The following is a 15,951-nucleotide window of genomic DNA, read 5'->3' on the forward strand; positions in this document are numbered from 1 at the left end:
ATGGTGTTGTTGAAGTGTGTCGTCGTCGAAGAAGAGAGCATGATCACTATTGACATTGACGAGAGTCGGACGGTGCCGCTCCTGAAAGACGCGATCAAGGCGAAGAAGTCAAACGAGATCATGATTGAAGCAGACCAACTGCAGCTTTTCCTGGCGAAGAAGAAAGATGGGTCCTGGTTGGATGGGGCTGGCGCGGCAAGTGTGCCGCTCGATCAGCATGGACACCCGAAAGGCTTCGATCGGATGGATAATCAGTTGCATCGGCTCACGAACGCCAAGTGTTTCGGGGAAAGCTTTATACCGGAGGAAGAGGACGTACACGCTCTGGTGGTGGTCCGGGAAGAGTCGCAGACAAGTGTTCTTGGTCAACGATCTTCGCGGACGAGAGGCGATCAATCATCTCAGCCATCCCCCAAGAAACCAAAGCTCCAGAAATACGTTGCATTCACTGGGCCAGTGAGCGGAATGGACTTCTCCGTTCCTTTGGACACTACCCCTTCCTTTTAACGGATTCAAGAGGGCTTCTCTAGCGCAGCTTGCCCACTGTATCTGTTGCATGGTGCTCCTCAATTATGTTGGTCGACAAGAAAAGCGATTGACGCGATTTCAACTCGTATATGACTTTCGTTGCAAGGTGCGCAGAGAGAAAAAAAGTATTGTTTGATCCTGGATAAAATGGATTGTCTGTTCTCCAACCCTGAATTGTTGACCACTTATCTGCAAGATTTTCGCATGTAGAAGGCACAATCAGATAAGTTCTTTTTGGGGTTTCTAGGGGTTGGGAGCTACGATTTGGTGAATCCCCAGATGATGTATCGGGGGAGTTCTTTTTCAAGCCCTTTCAATGTTGCTCAGTTGGTTAAAGTCAGCCCATTCACGCGATCTCAGGTGGCCGCCTTTTTCAGCCTGATCGAGGAACGTTTTCCATTTCCAGCCTCACTTCAGGAGGGGATCTTGACATTTTCTGATGAGCCCCCGGTGTGTTGGGGTCACTTATTCGATTCACGATTGATGGGCAGAAATGGGAGCTGGGACAATGGGAGGAGTGCTTCTTCGAGAAGCCCTATTACAGGTATTTGCAGGTTTACAACTACACGTATGCTCGTATTCAACAAGATTCACAGAAGCTGAACGACGAGGAGTGGTGGCTACCCAAACAGTTTAAAGGTCAGGGGCGAAAATGCTGGACGCATAGTGAGAATGGGAGCTGTGACTAATTGGCGAGTTGAGATCAAATCGCGCAACTTGAACTTTAAGCTGGCCATCGTCTCCCCGAGGATGCAGCGAGTGTGCCTCGAAGCGCTCCCCGCACGAGAAATTGATGAAGCTGTGACTGCCAAGAACCCCTTCCAACTCTTGTCTATTGCACTCACCTACGTGGACCCGAACACCATTGCATAATTGCTCGTACAGAATCGAAAATCTCCCAGCGAGGCTGTTTTCCACGTCGAGCTGTATGCCGTGCTTCGTGATGGAATCAACAACGCCAACCGAAAGAAAAGAGTTTTTCCCTGGCACTAAAACAGCACCAATGCAAGGGCGAACATTTTTATCACCAACGGATACAGCTTCGCGTATGAGCTGAAGGTAAACTAATTACTGGAAAAAAGCGAGATTAACGTTGCGGCGGTGCAAGCAGATGGATACAGAAAGCAGTTCGGCGTTCAGCGAATGGTTGTCGTGAACTTTGTTCCAGCTTGACATACCTTGACAACGTGTATCGAGTAGAAACCTGCCCTACGGTTGAAATTGTTCACGTGGAATATTCTGAATCCTGCGATGATTTCAGCATCTTTTATCTAAGACATTCCTCAAGGAGAAAAGGCAAAGTACTTCGGAATTTTGCAGTCCCAGCCGTTGAGAAAGGTCAAGCACATCGAAGCCAGCTGCCTGACGAGGTTGTCAAGGACACCCTCTCTCATCGTAAACGACGAAAAGCAGGAGAATTTGGATACGACAGCTGCGGAGTCTGACGATGAGTTGAAAGATGTGCCTAGGTGAACCGAGTCATGAATTATCCTGTGTTCTAGAAAAGAAGATGAGCATTACGAGGAAGGGACTTGGGACAAGATCGCTTGAAGCGACAAAAGAGGAGTTTGGTCATTCCTAGCTGTCAAGTAGGATTTTAGTGCAAAGGGAATGTGCCTTTAAGATGACATGTCTTGTTTACGTCACCGGTACCGGTTCTATTGGACAAGCTTCGTGCTTCTAGAGAGTTTTGCGCTCCGACCGTACTACTACCATAAACCGCGGGCGAAATGAACCGCTGGGGCGCCGGGGTGGTCACTAATAGAGAACTGTAGTCAGAGTTTGATAATTAGTAGCCTTTAGTTATATTCAAAACATACATTATTATATTTTTTAATGGAAAAGTGTTTTTTATTTGATAGCTTAACAATCATTATGCTTGTAGTTGTAACAAGTATATTACTAATATGCTTGGTACTAACCATATCCTGGTCGGGTTGGGGTGACGCCCTCCCGGGAAGCCTGAGCTGGCATGATCCTCGCTCAACGCTTCCGGTAGACGCTTCACCGCATCTGTCAGTCTTTCACGGGTCTCTCCCTCTACGAACCTCTCTCTAAAACCCCCTCTCACCCCCAGCTCCCATTTACGCACTCACGACGGCCCCGCCCGAAACCACAAGCGCGCAATCTCCGCTTACGTACGTTTAATGTCCAGTCCATTGGTTCCCAGCGCAAGCAACATGAGACTCTTCCGAGAGACCTGTTGACCTACAAGGTTGATATCCTCGGACTACAAGCGACTCGTATCACCTACCAGAGCGAACAGAAGACAGGTACGTACCACCTTTTGACCCTCCCGACGTCCAACCGCTGACACAGCGTCAGCTTGGCTATTGCTCCCCACCTGCACAGGTTCCTTCAAAAATATTGGGCCCAGTCTGACCGAGTTAGAGAGCTCCAACTCCGCCTTCACATAGCTCAACGTGTAAACATCATTAATGCGTACTCACCTTACAGCGGCTACGCCGCTACCGAGATTGACCGATTCTACAAGGACCTCCATGATGCGCTATCCAAGCTCCCGCAAAGAGACACGACGTTCATCCTCGGCGACTTCAACGCGAAAATCGGCCAACGACGAGACCAAGAAGCAGTTATCGGGGAATCGAGGAATGGGGATGCGGCCGGCGCAACCGCAACGGTCACGTTCTCGCCTCATTTTGTGACGCTAACGATTTGTTTATTACGAATGCAGCATTCAGAAAGCGTGCAAGCAATATTACGACATGGACACACCGCCTACGGAACTACAGTATTTTCAACCAAATTGACTACATTCTCTGCAGCCAACGGAACAAAGCACTATGTGAAAATGCTCAGTCTTGGGGAGGCACCCTCACGCCATCAGACCACAAGCTCGTCACGCTGGACTTCAACATCCGGGGTCTCCGAGGACTGCGCCGCAACCAAAGACAGACGCGGCTCAACACCGCCGACACCCGACTCGCGACACACCTGCTGGTGCACGACTACAACTCAAGACATCAATATCGACAGCAACTCAAGACGATGATTACAACCATGCCCTCTCACCAAGGAACGCCGGACCAACGCTGGACAACAACGCTGAACACAGCACTGGAAGCGGCAGCCGACTCGATCGGTTATCTACCACTCGTCAATCATGTTAAAGTGATGGATGCCGAGTTAGCTCGCCTCTCCTGCGAACAACGCAAGCTCGTCAACCGATCTCAGACGACGGGCTCAAACGACCCCTGGCCAACCCGATTACTGCTGCAGAGCTCGCCCACGCCTTCAAACGCCTACGCAACGGGCCCTAACGCAATTCCCGCCGAGTTACTGAAGTATGGATTGTATATTCTAGCCCAACCACTCGCCGACATCCTGAACCATGGTTTTTCAACCGGAGAAATATCCGTCTGGGCGACGGGATCTTGCAAGGACTCCCGAAGCCAAACAAGTCGGCTGGCCAATGAGCCAGACTTCGACCTATCGTTCTACTCAATAGCATCCGCAAGGCGATCTCGCTCGTGGTGCTCCATCGCATATCACCGAAGGTCGAACGCTTCCTGTCCCCACACCAATGTGGGTTCAGACCCAGTCGCAGTACTGATGATGAAGTATGGGCCCACAGATGGATTGCAGCACGTGCGCAGAGATACAAAAAACGGTTCCACATCCTTGGAATCGACCTCTCCCGTGCTTTTGACACCATCAACCGCGGCAAACTCCTAACCGTGCTCAAGGACATCGTCGACGAAGGCGAACTCCGTTTAACCCGACTCCTCCTGAGAGACACAAATCCCTCTCTCCAACTCGGCAATCGCTTGCTCTATCCATTTGAGAGCAACACAGGTAATCCTCAAGGTGATTCATTATCCCCTGTTCTCTTCGTTGTTTATCTTGAAGCAGCTTTACGCGACCCAGCCAGCCAACTCCACGTCCCCATGAACTTTTAGCAGACATGATCGTATACGCTGATGACGCTGATTTCATTTGCAACTACCCTGACATTGCCACTCTGATCGAAACGCAAGCCCCAGCCATTCTGGCCAAATGGTCACTCCAGATGAACACTTCCAAGAACGGGCGTACTATCGTCCATCGCAGCCCAACGGCATACTCAAACCGGATCTCCCGACAAGCATGAAACCTGGCGCAACACGCGCAAACTAAGCTCCCTTCTAGGTGGCACAGAATACCTCCCCCGACGCAAAACTTTGCCACTGCAGCGCTACACTGAATGTGGAAGACATGGCTCCGGCCATCGAAGACCTCTGAAGCAACACGATTTCGTCTCTACAACAGCTACCTCCTGCCAATCCTGCTCTACAATAGCGGAACCTGGTCCCTAACACAGACCGACCTTCTTGGCCTAGAAAGCTTCCACCGCCAACAACTACGGAAGGTGATAGGTGTGACCTACCCGGACAGAATTCCCAACGACAAGCTCTACGACCGTACAGAGACGGAACCGCTCCGTTACCACTTATTACGCAACTGATGGAGACTGTTTCGTCACATCCTTCGCCGCCCAGCAGGGATCCCAGCCAACCGCTTCATGGACGCTTATTTCAGACCTAGCGAACACAGTACATGGCAAGGCAGACGAAGACTCACGCTTCCTTTGGTACTCGATGCCGACCTCCAGACTCTTTCCTCAGGACACAGACTTCAAAGGGCCCCCGACCCCTACCTGCTCCACATGTGTGCCCAGGACCGTGACGGCTGGAAACACCTAACCGAAGGGCTACTCGCGTGCGCGCCGCTAGACGGACTCTGGCCGAGAGAAGACAGAACAGTAGAAATTGAGAGGTAGCCCGACGCATGCGGAAGTTGAACTAGTACGGTAGCTAGACGGCTCGCGAAACGCATTCACAATAACAATAATAGTACTAACCTAAGACTAAGACTAAGACTCAGCATATCCTTCGCAGCCAGTGACATAGTAGTGCTAACAGGCTTAGTCACACCTGTAATTTTGAAATATCAGTTCTAACTTATCTATTAATTTCAGAGAAGCCACAATAGGCGTCAGGGACTTGAAAATGGCAGAGCGCCAGACTGGCCTGAATCGCGCTGCCAACCGTGTGAATATTCCATAGCCGCTTGTTCACTCATAGAAAATAATCATTTCGAGGGTGTATGGCATCGTGTGGTGGCGCTCGTGCCCAAACGTGATACGTGCGAGACTGAAAAATCACTCCACTATGTTTGACGTCGGGGGATTTGACGACAGCAACACATACGTCTGCGCTTTTTGCGACCGGTTCCTCTTTCGATTCAGCTGCATAACGAACGACTCTTCTTCGCTTTCTGCGTCGCTCTCACCTCTATCATTCTCAAACAGCTGCAACGCAGCACGCTGAACCAGATTCAACTTCGTTGTGTCCCCCCGCCAGCACTTTGGGACACGCAACCTCAAAACCAGGAAAATGCACTATATCACCATGTGCGCCTGCACATTCACAAAGTTTACAGTGCGAGTATTCCTTCTGAAACAAACAAAATCAGTTAGGTATCGTACCCCAATACTTGCGCAACGATGGATCGACATCAACTAAACCGTCTGGCCACACTCAAGCGTTAAACATGCTTATGTCCTCTTTCTGCAGCACCTTGCTGACATTCTCAATTCGAGCAAGATCCTTCAGCAGACTTCGCATGCGGTTCACGGTTCTTGCACTTGGGAGGAGCTCGGTGATATCGTCGGCATTAGTTGGCAGTAACTCAGATATCCGAAAATAGCGTCCGGCCATCGAGTAGGTCGAGCGTTTGCGTGCATCTTGGCCACGACAAGGAGAAATAGTGGAAGCTATCACGAGTGTTAAGGACTCATTCTTGCCCGGCCTCCTTGAAGTGCTGTGGGATTTGGAGTGGGGGATTGACATCGACGATGTTACCGACGACATTCTCGTGACGGAATTATTCCAACTGTGGTGAACAACTCGGTTCCGATATTGCCGTTGAATTCAATCTTACAGTCATGATGAATTTGAAGGAAAGCGACTTTCGTGACGGCGTCATTCAATTATCAAATCCGGGAGGCAGCTAGTTGAGGAACATGGGTGGAGTGAATTCTTCACAGACCAAGAAGGAAAAAGGCTAAAGTGCAAAATGCTCGTCGGTGCAATCGAGCCACCCGCCTCGAAGGAAGACGTGGAAACAATTCTGGCGCATCAAAAATGCACGGCTGGCGCAGATGATCGAGTTCTCCTTTAGCTGATCCTTGATAGGGCTTTGGAGCATGAACGCGAGTTCCAACAGAAGAAGGGACAACGTAAGGCTGAGAGACCTAATGACCATGCAGGTTTTGGGAATGGCAGCCATCCAGCGAAGAAGGCGCGATTTGGTGTTTCGAGTGGACATCCCAAGACTCCGTCTGAGAAATTCGGGAAAACAGAAACACCCGGACAGCATGTGACGAAGGAGACAACCAAGCTACCAGAAGGAGGTTGTTTGAAGTGTAGTGGATCACGTTGGTTGACGAAATGTCCAATTGCATCAGCTGAAGAAAAGAAGCAACTGGTTCATCAACAACATGAATGACGTAACCACGAGCGACAAAATCACAAGGGCAGTCGTCAACATTGACATGTTTGGCGCATCAAAGAGTGTAAGCTCGAATTATTGAGCTTAATGGGAAATACTCAATGCCCTTTTGCGCAGATTCTGGGGCTGAAGTGAGTGTGATTGGTAGTGAATATTTGAAGAAACGGATGGGACAAGATCGATCAGGAATAAAAAACGGAAGGTCGTGGCCAAGACGTTCGGAGGTCATGATCTCCTTTCGAGAGGACACGTGAAACTCAATGTTAAGTTGAATACGGCTGCAGGGCCTTTCACAATTGTTGAACCAGTGAATTGCCTTGTGATAAAAGATGACGATGGAGAATTCATTTTAGGAATAGATGTGCTGTCGGGTTTGGGGATTGATTTTGATCGACAGATCGAGCAACTTGCAGAGAACAAGGATACTGTCGATGATGATCCGAGTGGACGTGATGATGATGAACCTGTGGGGTTTGATGTTGATGACAAGTAAGCGGATGCACATCATGAAGCTGGTTGATGCCGCGATTGAAAATGGCTTTCCAACTGATTACCGATATCAGCTGGAATCGATTGCGAAGGAGTTCGATATTTGGAGGCTCCAGCTGGGTAATAGCCCTCCCGCAAAAGTCGATCCATCGTTTATCCGGCTGAAGGAAGGCGCACAGCCTGTGAAGTGCAAAGCTAAGGCTAAGCAGTACCCCCTCCCCCTGCATCATTGAACATTTATGAAGGAGTTAAACGAGAAGCTAGAGTAGCTGGGGTGGATCTTTCAGAGCCCCGAGAGTTGATGGGCAAGTGCTGCCCTACATGTTGCGAAGCCTGGTAGTACTGCTACTAAACCTGTATTTAGGCAGGTGAGTGACTAACATGGCGTCAACTCTCTAACTGAAGCCATGGCAGGCGGGATGCCTATCCTACGACTCATTACGGAGCACGTTCGAGGAATGGAGCATTGGATTGTTTGACTTTATCAAGTCCTTTAGGCAGCTTCCATTGGCAAAACCTTGTCAGGAAGTGATGTCATCCATGATGGATGCCAAGGGTGGAGAACTGGAAACCAGACTGCTCGGTAGCAGACCAACATCATCGACTGTTGACATGTCTAAGTGGTGTATTTCATGGAGCTCAGAAGAACAGGTCATTTATCGAAAAGGAGGCGTTGCCCATTGTTACTGTGTGTGAGAAGCTGACTTATCTTCTCCTCAGACCGGAAGGCTTCCAACTTTACTGCGATCATTGTAACCTCATACATGTATTTGCTCCTGGGAGGATATCAAGAAGCATGTCCGGGGTAAATTGCTACGATGGGCGATGAAGCTCACAGAGTTTAGGTATCAGATCTACCATATCGCTGTTGAGTCCAATGTTTGGGCGAATGTGCTTACAAGGTGGGGGAGTCCAGAAGTGACATCTGTTACACTTCGACGTATCCGGACTCGCAACCAACGCCGCCGACAACAGGTAACTTTACGCTCATTGGGTGACGAAGGCTTTATCTGGCCTACACTAGACGAGCTGGAGCGAGTGCAGTTGGCTCATGCACCCCAAGTATTACCGAAAGAATTACACAAACGTGATGATGGGTTGACTATTTATGGTGAGCGACGTTGGGTACCTCCCGATGCAGCATCAATAATATCGCGACTCATGTTCATTGTTCACTGCTGTTGACAAGGCCATCGTGGACGACAACCCATGATGACTCACCTATCACGAGTGTTCCACCTGCCTGGGTTTGGGCAATTGGGGGATACATTACTGTTGCATTGTCTGCTGTGTCACCACGTCAAAGAGGGGAAGTTGTTCCGCGACCATGGTCCGAGACGTTTCGAGCTGCGGCGAGAAATGATGCGGTGCACTGGGATTTTTTTTTTTTTTTACATTTGTGAGAATCGTTAGGCAAAGACCAATACGTGTTAGCCATGAAGGATGCGGTAGTCATTTCTGTGAGATTGCCCTCTGTGAGACTCCGGTTAGCAACGCGGTGGCTGAAATCACCCTGAATTGGCATGCACGATTGGGGCACCACGTCTCTGGATCAGTGATCAAGGTTCGCATTTTAAGAACAAGGTACTTGATGAACTCAGCTCACGTATGAAGTGCGAGCAAATCATTTTCGGTGGCATATAGCCCAGGGGTTAATGGGTCAATTGAACGTCTTAACAGGGACATTGCTAAAGTTTTACGGGCGATGATATTAGAATACAAAGTTGACCAATGAAGCTGGGCGTCACTAATACCCGTAGTCCAAGCTAGTATAAAGCACAACCCGGTACAATCCTTGACGAACATATTGTTTGTGGAGCTGTTTACTAGTTTAGAGCCCCACCACCATTTCGATATGCTTTTCTACCTGAACCTGCTCCTGGTCAGTCAATCCAGCTTCGAAGCAGCAAGTCAGTGGAACAAACTTTGATGAAATTGAGAGCAAGTATTTGTGAGATTCATCGTGAAGTGACAGATGCGCGAGAGAAGCATACACTGCTGAATAAGAAGAAAAAAACGAGGAGACAACCTGATCAATTGCTCGGTTGGGGATTTCGTTTTACGGGCCCGCTTGGGCAAAAAATATGTGAGCAAGCTGTTGGTGTTCTGGGTGGGTCCGTACGTTGTCACCGAAGCACATCCCAGGCACTACAAGGTTAAACACCTTGTTTGGGACAAAGAAGCCTAGGTACAGGGCTCTTGCCTGAAGTTTTTTTTTTCTTCTGATAGTGGCATCGACATCCCGGAGGCACAACTTGAGTATGTGGAGGCTCACGGAATTGTTCGTGACGTGAATATGATGTATAATCACCGCTGGAATTCCGTCATCAACGCCTACAAAGTGCACATCAACTGGCGCGGTCTCGAAAGCGTTGAAGATTTGGGGGAATCGTTCTGCTCAATGGAGAAGAACGTGCCCATATTTCTCAAGAACTACGTAATGTCTACTGCGGACAATGCGCTACAGAAGCATTGGTCGAAGACTCAGCGATAACAAAAAGGTGCAGTGCGAGGTTACTAATCCTGACTAGTTCTAGCTGATGACCTACTTGTACAACTATGATATGTTATTACATTTTTCTCCACCGACTTCAACACAAGTGCAGTGAGCATACAGTGGGGAAAAGCTAAGTGGCTGATGTATTTGTGATAAACAGAAAGCGTTGAGAGATAACGGCATGATGCCGGATTCCAATAGGCGAGTTGGCTAGTGTTAACGTTGAGTATCTGGCACCATGGGTGACAAATTTGACAAGGTTGAGTGATGCCTGAGAGGGGACTGTAATAGGTTGTTGGGATGAAAGCCTCACGCAACTTTACGGTTGGGGGCGCGCATCTGGGATGATACGGTAGCACCATCCCAGTCGCTAATAATATTTTCCCACAGAGCTGGTAGCAACTATGTGCTGGGAGTAACCACTTTTACTTTTGCCTTGACAATACACTCAGCATACTCGTTCAGAGAGTGCCAGCTCCCCCAGCGTGTCTTTAAGCGAGACTTACTGCACACTCGTAGCAAGAAAATACCACCAAAATGTGCTCAGAGGCATAGGACCACCCGTCGATGACGAGCCCAAATTGATCAGGCATCTCTTCCATAATCTTGGCCTCTACAGCGATAGTCACACTTTCCATAGCTGCATGCAATGTCTCTACATATATCGCAGACAGAGAAGTGTATCTACATAGATTAATTAGCATATATGCAGGCAAACAGAAGAGTCAACTCGTCGTACCTTCGAGCAGCAGGGCTCTCACAGATCGAAGGGACAGGTTATTGGTCAAACCCCTGTCGGGTCAACCGTAGACATCCCTGGAACGCTGACAAATCCACGACTGTAGCGTCCCTCTTCCCGTGTCTGCCTCGCGCATCACGTCCTCGTGATCTGGGTGTTGACTCCACACGTGCTGTGTCACGTTGGTGTAGCCGGTGCTATTGTGCTTCCCGTCCAAATTTGCCGTTTTTGACCTATTGATGGAACCGGGATCAAACCGCGCACTGTACTCTAATTGGCCAGAAATAAATTTCTTTCAACCCCTTTTCACGGCAACGAACGCTTACTTCCAAATTTGCCGCGGCCGCGTACAGCAAGACGGTCGATCCCGCCGCGAGTTCTCGGCCTCGTGCAAAGCGAGTTCCAGTTACCACGAGTTCTCAGCCGCGTGTAGCAGCAAGGCCAAGCCTTCACCTGTCCCGTGAAGAGTATCAGCCGCGTACAGCTGCACCATCAAGGTTGCAGTGTGGTGGCAGTCTTACAGTGAAATTGAAATTGCCGTGAGTACTCAGCCGTGTGCAGCAGCCTTGGCCGACACAGCAACAGCGAAGGTACCTTATTCTCTTGAGCTTTTCACGCTTTATATTATTGACAAAAACAATTTTTGTGCTTTTGCTTGTTAACTTACAGGTAGGCAGCAGGATGGAAGAGGCGGTCACGATGCGTCCGTTCGACTTGAACTGCATCGCTCTGCTCCATGCCGACTCGACAGGGCTTTCGACAGTCCAGGTGTCGTCCTGCTTCACTGCCACCCCCTTGACGTGACAGCTGAACTTTTTCCAAAGCTTGTGCACAATGTCACTAAAGGTAGCCCCATTTGCTGCAAAGATCTCCAGCACCCTGCCCGACGTGTCTCGCTGCCCAACAGTGTTCTTGACGATGCCCTGTACAATCAGTTGTAGTCGATGCTGGTCCACCCCCTCTGGCGAAGCGTCCAACGATACACGAGGTCGCTGGCGCGATGACGCTGCTGGTGGCGTCAAATGTTGAGGTGGCGTTCGTTCGCGCAATGGATAGGGCGACACGCGGACGGTTGGTGACGTAGCAGAAGTTGTTGGTCTTCGTGTAGGCGTGCTTCGGCGAGCGTTAGGTGATACATGAGAGCCTGGGGCTTCCGCTCGCTGCGTATCAGCGACAGGAGGCGCAGCAGGAGCACCTTCATCTTCTTCGGCCATGTTGCCGCGCTTCTCACTGAGAGCTCCGTGATGTGGTGTACACAGACCTTTATGAATACATTGGTTATTAACTGATAGAGGCTTGCGCGATTGTGAGGTGGTTCATTGGAAGAACCGCGCATGAAATTTTTAGTAGAACGCACAATATGAGCTTGACGGTGCACTGTTCCGCAGCGATATCGGAAGAGACCTTCAGCATGTGGTGAAGTGCCGTCCAGAAAATGCGATCGGAAACGAAATGCAGTGGTGACAGTCCCGAGACAATGACAGTTGGACAGATCCGGACTAAGATGGCGATGCTGCCGAGAAAAAGACCAGAAATGACGAGGCGAGTGATGGGTCCCGCCATAGGTACCAGATCCGGCGGATGACCCAGGCGCGCAGCTGGACCAAGGGCGGGATCAAGATTTAAGTATACTCGAGGTACACCGCGAGTCGTGGAAGAATCGTTAAGGAAAGCGATGCCAAGTCAAAGAGGGCAATGTGCAGATTGAGGAAGTGACGGCGCACCTAGATCAAGCATCGCTGAGATGGGGGAAGCCTTGGGGACCGAAGCTGGCCAGATCGGGATCTGGCCCCACAGTAAAATTTGCCCGGATCACGATCTGGCTCGGCACTGAGGCAGAAGTGGATCCCGGATCTTGATCTCGGGCTCCACCTAGATCACGGTCTGGTTCGATGCTAAGGCAGAGGCGGATCCCGGATCTTGATCTCGGATCCCGCCAAATAGTGGAACATGGGATGGTGAGGTGTCGCAATCCGATGATTACATCAAGGTACCCCGTACAGGGGACCACGGAAAGAATGGGGAGATGGTAGAAAAGACGCATAGTCGGTCGTACACCATGGATGGGTGGATGCAGGATAGGATCAAGGATGTGATAAGACTTAACCATAAATCAGAATCGAATTTGCCCTGAACTACAAGAGTGCCTCGCCTCCGCCAAGAAACGGGTACTACATTGGCCCTACGAGGTGTTGGCAAGACAAGGAATAGCTGGTCTAGTGGTTGTGTAAGTCTGGATAATATATTGGCCAGATCTTACCTACTCTAGTGATCTATTATCAAGTGCAGATCCCAGATCCGACGGAGTTATTACTTGGCCCAAAGATCTCTCGATTTCTCAAACCCCCAGAGCCCCCGCTATAGGAAGCGGCAAGTAACGCAAAGGAAGGAGCCATCCACACCCCAAAGGCAACCCCCGGCCCCGTATCAAGTCCAGGCCGCCAGATCAGAGCTTGATTGAATCGCTCTGGATCTGGATCCATAACCGGCAGCAGAGCGAAGATTTCCGCGCTGCTCCACCCAATCCCCGCGCCCCGCCAGGACGGTCAAGAAACAAAATGCCACATCTCTTCGAAGCGCCGAGAGAGTAGATCCAGCCCACCAACGGGTACATAAGGTGGTTCAGCGGATCACGGATCCTCGGGGGACCCCTCCGTTAGTTGATGTCTGGGCGCTGTTGGGAAGCCGGATCCAGTCTTAACCAGATTTTGACGGATCCCGCTACACCACAAGCAGTCTCGTCGAAAGCGTCGACGACAGGTGTGAAGGAGAAGCCTACAATTCTAGTGTTATGATAGCGTTGTGTTACTATTCTAAACGTTGGCTAGTGAGATGAAAGAAGAAATATTAATGCATAGGCTGCCCGGTGACCACGGCAAGTGCTTGTGGTCAACCAAAAACGGTAGGCTGTCAGGTGTCCGTAAGTAAGTAGCGGGACCAGCTCGATATATTCCTAAATAATTTACGGAATCGGGCTACTTTGAAAAGTGAGTAATATATCCTTGCTTTTTTATTAGAATTTCCCGTCAATGTATTTTTCGGCATCCCGAAAATTCGATATATATCTATTGCAACACGAGGAAGGTAATATATGTTTGTTAGGACAATAGGAAGGGAATTAATAACTGCAAGCTAAGTGCTAGAGCAGTAAATTACTGCAATAGTGTTCGTGAAGTTAATTCCTACAGTCGCCACATCCCACAGACAGTTGTTCATCTCCAAAAAGAGAATCACCCCTAGCATCCAGGCAGACAAGCGATGACGCTCGTGGCGTCAAACCGCACGAGTCAGGCTAAAGAGGCGCTCCACCATGTTGGAGGTTGGTGATATCGCCCCCAGCAACGTGTAAGTGGCCGCAATGGGCCTGTCAGTTTGGATGGAGGGGAGAAATAAGTACCGAAAATTAAGGTGATAAAATATAAATTACTGATTGAACAAGGAAAATTCCCAAAACAATTATTGATACGTAAAATGCAAATATATTTCTTGAAATACGTATTTTTCGACATCCTTGTCAGGAATTCAACACCCCCTACGAAAAGGCACGACCATGTGTATTCTCCAGCGCTGGGCTAATTTTTCTTAATAATAATAATAAGCTTACTGTACAAGGGTCACAAGTAGACATAAGCCTGCAAGAGCGAACCAGAGCTTCGGAGCAATCGTGGTGGATAGTTTGGAAAACAATACACAAGAAACTACAAAAAGAGGTTGCAGCATTACTCAAGTCGCACCAATTGGCAAAATATACAAAAGAGGTGCTTCGCCTCTACAGCGTACCTGCAACACTTCGGATCCACATCCAAGACGAACTGGCAGCGACAATGAGCCACAGAAAGGATTATCAATGAGTCAAAGCCTCCAGCGATACCAGGACTATAGTTTCTTAGCTAAACACAAATAGAGGACCTCTTAACCCCCCCCCCTGGGCTAAAATAGCGGGTAAGAATTACCTTCGGACCCCGGACTCGTCTTTCAGTCGTGTCCATCATAAACAAAATCCTGGAGAAGACGAAAGGTCTTACACAAGCACAGGGCGTTCTTCAGGGCACTGCCAAACTGCACACGGGACGCGATTTAGCGGCTACTACTGTTTCAGCTGCCTAACCAAGAGAGTAAGCCGACGTCTGACGATAAATTGGAGCTTGTGCGGCGGAGCACCCAACCGAGGTTGCCACGCACCCGGCGAGTTGGCAAAAAAAAAGAGATTGTGCACCAAACAGGGTAAATGGCGTATGGAAAAGTGAGCAGCTGTGTCAGAACATTCGTTTCGTGGTACATTGTTGTCACTTAACGACATCTATGACCTTGTCGTCATTCGCGGTAGTTAGCACGATGTCTTATGGCTGAAGACTGTGGAATCATCGGAGAGAAGTTAGTTTATGCCACTGAAGGACGCCATATTGGCAGTAGTTCCCGACACCCTGAAGCTATTCCCGTAGAAACAGTCACCCCGTTACTTCTTGCTATGTCACAGCAAAGCCAGCTATCTACGGCTCACCACTGTCACGCAGCCTCTTTTTCGTTCTACTGCGTTGGTCGGCAAGTTCGTACGGTGAATACCACGTCGAGGACGCATGCCATCTCTTGGATCGCTGGCACTCGTACAGATTAACACTGTAATTCCCCTATGACCAACCATTTTGTTCTATAGGTGACGTCTGCGGTCGCAACCTATACAATCCCGAGTGGGGGTACACGAACGACCTGAGCTCGACAAAATTCTACACGGCTTGACCAGATCACCAACATGTCCCGCAGTCGGTACGCGGTGACGTGGAGTTTAGCGTTCTGGCTTGCGTCGTGGTATCTCAAATTCTGCTTAAGGACATTCAGTCTATGCCAAATGAGGTCGCCCAAGCGCTCGGTGCTTCTTGCACAGATGTGGGCTTATCACGTCCAACGCGTACGTGTACTACCTCGGACTATCGACTGGCATCGACTTCGGTGCTCAACCATTCGTTGTGTTTTTTCGCATTCACCTACTGGACTGCCAATTCGATCAAGGCTCGAGGTGGTGAGTGAGTTCTCGATATTATTCGATCTCGATTCCTGGCCACACCTCTCAAGATGAAACAATATGTATTTCGCGAACCATGCCATTTTGCGTCATTCTTTCGCTCGGGAGATCCCATACAAAACTGGCTGGTGGCAAGATCTTGCAGGAAGCATCTGTCGACTTCCT

General features: G+C 49.4%; 1 protein-coding gene across 1 annotated transcript; it reads left to right on the forward strand.

Annotated features, from left to right (window-relative positions):
• Positions 1-507, forward strand: KRP23_11887 (Crinkler effector protein 4; the record flags this gene model as incomplete). Its single annotated transcript, XM_067895799.1, has 1 exon — positions 1-507. The coding sequence occupies one exon, from the start codon at positions 1-3 to the stop codon at positions 505-507; it is 507 nt and encodes a 168-aa protein (XP_067740058.1).
• Positions 508-15,951: the final 15,444 nt, after the last annotated feature.

Source organism: Phytophthora ramorum (genome assembly GCF_020800215.1).
Source record: "Phytophthora ramorum isolate Pr-102 chromosome Unknown Phyram_PR-102_s0013, whole genome shotgun sequence".
NCBI lineage: Eukaryota > Oomycota > Peronosporomycetes > Peronosporales > Peronosporaceae > Phytophthora > Phytophthora ramorum.